Source organism: Hakea prostrata, chromosome 6 (genome assembly GCF_041222555.1).
Source record: "Hakea prostrata isolate BN-2017 chromosome 6, UWA_Hpros_2, whole genome shotgun sequence".
NCBI lineage: Eukaryota > Viridiplantae > Streptophyta > Magnoliopsida > Proteales > Proteaceae > Hakea > Hakea prostrata.
The window spans coordinates 20,803,075-20,811,276 of NC_142605.1; the positions used below are offsets into that span (position 1 = coordinate 20,803,075).

At 37.2% G+C, this 8,202-nt stretch overlaps 1 protein-coding gene across 1 annotated transcript; it reads left to right on the forward strand.

Annotated features, from left to right (window-relative positions):
* Positions 1 to 5,197: 5,197 nt before the first annotated feature.
* On the forward strand, positions 5,198 to 7,915 carry LOC149012534 (ethylene-responsive transcription factor ERF118-like). Its single transcript, XM_089160147.1, has 3 exons — positions 5,198 to 5,323; positions 5,479 to 5,746; positions 5,840 to 7,915. Exon 3 carries the CDS (start codon positions 6,024 to 6,026, stop codon positions 7,074 to 7,076), a length of 1,053 nt encoding a protein of 350 aa, XP_089016273.1. The 5' UTR covers positions 5,198 to 5,323; positions 5,479 to 5,746; positions 5,840 to 6,023; the 3' UTR covers positions 7,077 to 7,915.
* The last annotated feature ends 287 nt before the right edge of the window (positions 7,916 to 8,202 follow it).

The window sequence follows — 8,202 nt, forward strand, 5'->3', positions numbered from 1 at the left end:
GATGCATACGAAAGCCCGATCGGTTGAAGAACGATGAAGCCAGAATTTCTGATCGGTTGAAGAACGATGGATTTTTTTTTTCCTCTCAGATTTTAGTAAGGGTACTTTTGGAATTAAAAAAAAATAATAGTGGGTTAACAGTTTCACTAACAGAATGGACTAGTGTGTTTATTGAATTGGGGTGTTTGTGTTTTTTAAACATAAAGTAGGGTGTCAGTGCTTTAAAGGCTCCATTTTGAGGTGTCAGTGCAATTTGCTCTATCAATAAACTAGTGGAGCTTAATAGTAGAAGCATTAGTAATTATAAACAAAGTTAAATGTTGAATTAGTAATTTTTAAAAATACAGAACATAAAATAGTAATAAAATCAAAGTGTAAGGGACGTAGTAATTATCCTCAAAAAGAAAGGTATAATTCTCAACCTCAAATTAATGAAAGTAATGAAATAATTAAATACAAAAGTAAATGAATTTTTCTTTACATTTATTATGTAGTTTTTATAAGTAGGAAATATGATTATTTTGTCTAATATAAGATTTATCAAAACTTGAGTATGTATATATTTTTTTTACATTAGTATAGTATAAAATAAAATAATAATATTATGAACTAGGGATGCAATTTGATTGGATTGGGCCACACTTTTAGAGATCATAACCCAACCCAAAATCCCCTCAGCAGTCTTGACCTAGCAGCATCAAATTAGTTTGACATTAACCACTCTCTTAGGAGTTAGGACTAGGCTAGGCTAAATCTGTACCCTTCCTAACGAAGAGAAGTAGGAAAAGAGATTTAGGGGCAACACTGGAAAAGCTCTCTTCATACCATCCTGACCCTACCGTTACTCATAAAATCCTGGTCAAGACTTGAATGATGCACATTAAATGTTTGGCGCTTCTACCTCATATGTCCAAATCAATCCACTCAACAATCCTCTCAAATTAATCCATTAATGCAACCTGTTGGATACATGTATAAGATTCCATTAAATCATTTCCTGAAAGTAGCTGTGAATGATACTCCTATATTGTACAAAATACGATCATCTCATAAAGAATGCCAACCCCTTTTCACTTCAATGCATGTATATATATATATATATATATATATATATATCTCGGGCAGATAACCTAGTGCAGGGCAGTACAGCAGAAGTTTTAAGGTTTTATCTAACCTCTTTAGAGAAATCAATTAATGTACTCAACTACACAGAGTTATGATTAGCAAAATTAACAACCCAACCCAACCCCTCTTGATGACATTTTGGAGTAAATTCTATTAAAAGGGCTAGGAAAAATCTTCTTGTCACCACATTTGTGGTAATAAATACATTGTAGAAATCATCTCATGATTCATGTCGACCGATCCATGTGAAAAAAAATAAAATAATGACAGTGGTAAATGATCCGATCATTGAACAAAAATGTAGTAGGAAGGGAATGGGCAGGAGAAGCAGACCAGTCACATGTCCAAATAATAGAAAAATCAGATTTTTCTGATTTGAATTCTCATTTTCTAAATGTAGTCAGTTGAGCGGCTCAAACTCGGACTCGGTTGGTGTGAATTATTGTTATTATTATTTTTTGGAAAATTTTAGGAATGCCTCACAAGTCACAATGCACGGCAAAAAGCATGGATTTGAAATTTTGATTATTTGTCTCTACAATATTTTTATGTCATCCATGCACAAACAACTCTAATAAGGCCATTCGAATAGCCGTCGTTTGACCCTTTAAAATATCATACAAGGAGATTGGACTCGATAGAGCAAAGGGAGCAGGAAGCATCACAACATAATCAAATATCTGATGCACCAGTTTCTAGTATTAATGAAGTATCATAATTAAATTTGTTAGGGTTTTGATATAAGCACAAAGGTTGGTTAAAATTTTACACCTTGAGTACTATTTTGGAATACTTAAACCGTTACTTTTAGCTAGTATTTATGGATAACAATAGATTCTATGGTTAATCAGACTCTCCTAGAAGGCCGATTACACTACTGGATCGTGACTAATCCAATGATCTATAATAATACATAAGTAGGGTATGACTCAAATACCTCAACAGAACTTCACAACAGTAGCCCCACCTCAAGAAGGTGTAGAAAGAAGGACGAAATGCGTGTTCCAAAATTCCACCCATGTCCTCTTTGCTATCTCATGATGGCTCCAAGAATTGATTCAAGAACTTGGTTTACCAATTATAATATTGTTCAATGCCTTCATTCATATTCACAATCTTTAAAGAAATTTATTTCACAAACGTGTGGTTAAATTCTATGTATAGATTGAAAGATAAGTGAAAAAGTGATTATACATATAGGGTGTTTTTCCACAAAATTTCAACTGTAATCTAAATCTGTAAAAAGTTTCCATGATCACAAATATCAAAATGTCACCAATGTGGTAAAACAAATGAATCTCCATATGAGAGGTTAATCCCACTTAGGAGCAAGTGACAATTCCATATGTATTCATATAAGAAAAGATGGGCAGGGATCCTAATTAAGGATACCCTTACAATATGTGGTAAAAAATAAATAAAGTACACCATACTCAAATTCTATTGTTCCCAAAAGATCAAATCACTCACATGAAAATATGCTATTAACATTATCAAATCACTTTCCACCAAAAACGAACAGTAAAAAAACATTATCAAATCATTTCACGTGAACTATGCTATAAACATTACAAAAGCCAATTAAGATTTCTATGACCAAGGAACCCATGATTCATTCCAAAAGAAAAGATGGAGTATTCATTCATTGCACACTTTTTTTACAAACTAATCTTAAGCAATGAAATACATCTTAAGTTAAATTTAAAGCTTATCGAACACCTTATATTGATTAGCGATTAAACCATTTTTATTCCATAAGCAACCAACTTAGAGAACCACTGTAGGTAGTATGGCTTATGTTAAACAGAGAACATACATGTGCCCTAGTTCAAATGTGTATTGATCTTAGTCGAGGAAAATTAAAATAAAAGAACCAATAGTAGACTAACGATAACCATAGGACAAGTGGTGAAGGACATGCTAAGCTTATGCCTTGTTATGGGTATGATTCTAGTGATGATAGCGTGCCAATGTTGCAAGCATGGAATATCATCATATCAACATCAAATATTAACTAAGTCAGCTCCCCATATTGATAGATACTAAATATGTTCTTATTATTGTACTACAAATCAACATAATTTTATTTGCAGTATTTGCTGGTAGCTGTTGGCAATGATGGCGATCGCGCCACGTAACTAAATAAAATTGAATGGTTGAGAATCAAATGGCGGGGTTTACTTATAATATTAATTTTTGTTTTTATATTTTATAGGTTTAAGGTTTATTAATTTATAATATCTGACCCCTTAGTTACCTGACTCCCAAATCCCTATTTCATTTTGCTCACTTACCACAACAGGGCGAGAATCATCGTCATGACTAGTAACGTAGGCAAAGCCTTCGGCAAGCTCGGTAGCAAACTCGAATCAAGCATTCACGTAAGAAATTAGATTGATACAGATTATTGACATGAAAAGGCACAAATGATTTTGAGGCTGGAAATATGGATTTGAAATTGGGTTATACCAGGTATGGGATGGTTTTAAGGGCAATCAAAGGTGCTTTCAAAATCGTTGAAGGACTGATGTTTGGGAAACACTTACACAGAACAACACAAAGCTCTCGGTCATTCTCTCGCTTTTATATACATTGTGAAAACAGATGATAAAAGTTTAATCTAGATTAATTTATATCCAAAAGGTAAATGAACGGTCTGATTTTGCTTAAGTTGTCGATCATGATTATGATTCTCCGCTTGTTGTGGTAAATAAACAAAATGAAATACGGATTTGAGAGTCGAATAAATGAAGGTCTAATTTTGTAAAAATAAAAAATAATATTTACAAGTAAACGCGGATCGTCCGATCTTATTTTTTAACTAGGGATGCGATTACCACTTTTGGCAGTAAAGTTCCCCAAGTCAACCCTAGAAAGTTACACATATCCACCGATACACAAGAAAAAAGAGAAACACGGTCCACGGTCCAAGTCAGTTGGACCGACAGAATATTCCAATCCAACGGATGTAAAAGGATCCTCTCGTGAGCCTGTCTTCATGGAGCAAGAAGAAATTTTTTTCTTGTGGACCCCAATCTCAACTACCAATTTGGTGATTTAACCAATACGTATCGTGTACGATGGAATCCTAATCCTATCCCTCTAGCAGACAGATAGTACTGTTTGTACCAAACTTTTGGGCCACATACGGAGCCACCCTGTCGCCGATGGTTCACTCTAGAATGGCGGAATTAGATAAAAAAAAGCTGACGATGGCTGGACCGTCTGTAGGCTTGACCATTAGCGGTTGGTCTGACTTCGGTCTAACCAGACCTTCCTTCAGAGTTAGTCAGCTTTAACACGAAAACCGGAAGCCTGGCCCAACTGATCTCCACAGGCCTTGGCCTAGTAGTAGTAGCATGCATTAGGTCTGACAAACTTGCCTAAATCCCAAAGGACTGGTTCAATTCGTGGCTTACCGGTTCAGTACCCAAGACGGTCCATTTTTGGGTAGCGGTTACATTGCTTTTATTACCCACATTAACCGCAAAAAATATCAACCGTCTATAAACCGACCGGTTCAGTCTTAATGACTACAGCTCAACTGTTCAGCTGCTTTCATTTGCCATATTTAACCCACTCTGTGAATTAAATACCTAATTAATACTTATAAAGAGACCTAATTAGTAATTTCCAAAACAGAAGATTTAAGATTTTAAGATCTCCTGGACTTATTTGTTTCCAGGGAAAGTTGAAAAGGAAAATTGAATGGAATTAATTGTGGCGGTTTCTTTAATTTTCTTTCGGAAAATAAGGAGAGTTATACGAACAGCTAATGAACAGCTTCGCTTCAGTGGCATTTTTGGTAAATATCAGTGGAGAAATAAGGAGGTGTGACGCCTATGGGAAACCGTGACAACTAACAAATTTTGGTACCAACAGTAAATTTGGCGCCAAATGGCATATCATGCATGGGATGGAGTCATGGTGGGAGCGTCATACATCATGCATGAACCCCCCACCATAGAGTCGTATATGCATGCCAGCTCATCAGTTGTGTTTTTTTCCCTTCCATATTGTTTCTTCCTTATTTAAAGCGTCCTTTGGCTTTCATTTTGACCGCTTAGGAAAAGGTGAACGGCGAGAGTGAGAATCACAGCACCGAAGAGAAAGATAGAGAAAGCAGAAGAGAGGAAAGTAGCAGCCACAGCTACTCATCAGAGCAAGAGTTGCAGCGAAGAGAGAGAGGTCAAGCGAGGTATTTTGATGAAATTTTGTATTGTTTCTCTCATTTCTCAAATCTGCGAGAAAAACCCATAAACCCAAATCGAATTTTATCTTTCGTCTAGGGTGTGAAATCACGGCCGTAGATTCCTAATCCTCTTTTGTGTTTTCTGATTTTTCCGTTCTCAGGCTCTCTTTTGCAGTCGGAACTTGGAGGAGATTCGACCTACTCAGAGAGGTGGATTTGAGGATTTATGTCGGCTAGTTTTGATCTGTTGATTGGAGCTCCGAAGCAGCTCTGGCTGTTACCTTCATCTCAGGCTTTCTTTTACACAGGCTTTCTCTCCGTGTTCTGTTCTCTCTTCCGATCTTGCTATTCCTGCATGCGAGTTTGCTTCCACAAGCAGAGGAGGCAAAGGGAGTTTCAAAAGTTTCAGATGCGTTTGAGATCAAAACGGTATATTATGGTTTCTGTTACTGCACAGTTATTTTCTACTGCTGTTAAGGGTTTAAGGTTTTGATATTTTTTTTGGGTTTCGGGTTTTTGCAGGATTGGTTTTGGAATCGAATGCTTTGGGGGTTTTCATATAAAGCGGTTTTTATTTATCTTCTTGTTCTTCAGAGGGGCTCTTACTTGACATTCGTGCTCTGAGAAATAATTTTTTCCTTCTCTGCGATTTTTTATTTATATACTCTTTTTTCCATATTTTGTTCTGAGAGAGAGGCCTCTAAAAATGCCGGGGCCTCAAAGGCAACTTCTGAACCAGGACAAGGTCTTTAAACAGGGGAGGAAAAAATCACTCCCTCCGGAAAAATCTGAGACAGAAAGGGGAACGACGAGGAAGATCCGTATCATCTGTTATGATCCTGATGCGACGGATGGTTCCTCGAGTGAAGATGAATCATCAGGGCGTAAGAGACTCGTTCAGGAGATTTGTATTCCGATTTCTCCTTGTGCATCATCTGTTCATGATGTGGACACTTCTTTTCAGGACAGTAACTATGGCGGTAAAAACCCCCCTGATAGCAGAGTCGACAGAAACCCTAACAGAAGGGTTTTGAGGAGGAACCCCAGATCCACTTCCAAGTACAGAGGGGTTCGGCAAAGGAGTTGGGGCAAATGGGCTGCGGAGATTCGTGACCATATTCGAGGATGTCGCGTCTGGTTGGGCACTTATGATACTGCAGAGGAAGCTTCTGCGGCCTATGAAGCTGCTGCAAAGAGGCTTGAGTTAGAGAGTATTAATCTCTCACAGAAGAGTGACAACAATGTTACGTCTTCACAAAAAAGTGAGAAGAGCGTTAATGTTTCTTCATCCCTATCTCAATCTCAGCCTCAACCCTGTATCTCTGAAGACACCGAGAGTCTATTCTCTCATTCTTCCCCTGCTTCTGTTCTTGACATTTCTACTTCTGGTTCTCATGTGGTAGACTGTCCCAGCAGTATCACCAGGGAATACGACTCTAGCTCCAAAATAGTCTTGGAGTCACACCGGCAGCATCATCATCAGCAACTAAAGCAGGAAGAGGGACATGGACCTCCGCCAATGATTCTGAAAGATTCGTTGCCACCCATTGCAGAGCAAGAGATCGATCTTGATTTTGAATCATTTCTCATGAAGGATTTTGGGGAATCGTTCCCTGATTTAAGTGATATCAGGGATTTCCCTTTGGCTGGCTTTATAGATGGAGCTTCAGAAGAACTTCCGGATGTCGACTTCGATCTTGATCTTGATGCACTAGGTTGGATCGATGAACAAGAACTACTGAATATAGTCTGCCCATAAATTTTATTATTAGATTATGGTCTGCCCATACTAAGTTTTGCAGATATAGGGAATTAGTAGCTGGATTATATATTTGAGAGAGAGAGAGGGAGAGAGGGTTTTCTTACTTTGTTTTATTATAGTTCTTGAACTTCTGATATGTCAAACTGTCGAGAGAACATGAAGTGAAGTTCTTGAGATAGTGGTTTTGTTGTTGAGTTTGATCAAGAGGCAGAATATGAGTTTTTGGCAGGAAGAGTTTCTTTGGGTTTTACTGTGCTATTTGAGCCGTCCAATGTTCAACTCTCCCTAATAAATTAATGTTATATAGTTCTTAGTTTTTTCTCAATTTCTTTCTTTGTTTTCCATGGAGCAGGTTTCCGTAAATCATGCTTCTTGTTTATATCATTGTTTTATTTCTGGTCTTCTCCTAGAATGACCTTCAATTCGCAACTTGCAAGAAAATTCCAACTTTACCATATAGACTTGTACAGGTCTTTCTGAAGACTGAAACTTCCCAGAAGTAGTGCTTGGAAAGTTCGCTCTTATTCTTTTTGGTTATGGCTTCCCAATCTTTTTAATCCCTATCCACTGTGTAAGATTTCTGGCATGTCACATATGTTTTACCTTTAGACGAGCTTTATATTATATTCGTCTTGTCCAACGATACTTGATGGGATAGGATGAGCAATGAAAGATCGTTTCCATTACCCTGGGTGAGATTATAAAACTGAGGAACTTGAAAATCATATTTGTCTCTGAAGATTAATTGGAAGTATTAACAAATAGATCTTGATGGGAAGTATCTTGAGCAAAAGAGGATATTTGAACCAGCCAAAAAAGAAAGGGGAAAGTCATGGGTGAGTATTTGATTTCTCTTGGGAATAAAGTTAAACCTCTTGCCAAAAGTTGTGTTTATAGGAGTGATTTGTGGGTCACTGGAAGTATCTTTTCTGTTTAAGGGAATGCTCAATTGGGGCCCCCTAAAATCATGGCTGACTCAAATCAATCCAAATACTACTCAAGTCAGTATGTGTGCTTGTCATGATGGTTGCTTGTTTCTAAACTGCTCCATACAAAATGTTTATGACAGAGCTCTTTTATCTCATATATCCATATGGAAGTGGATCTCTAAAAAAATCTACTT

Excerpts from the sequence above, each read along its gene's own strand:
- LOC149012534 (XM_089160147.1), top strand. The coding sequence starts at position 6,024 with ATGCCGGGGCCTCAAAGGCAACTTCTGAACCAGGACAAGGTCTTTAAA.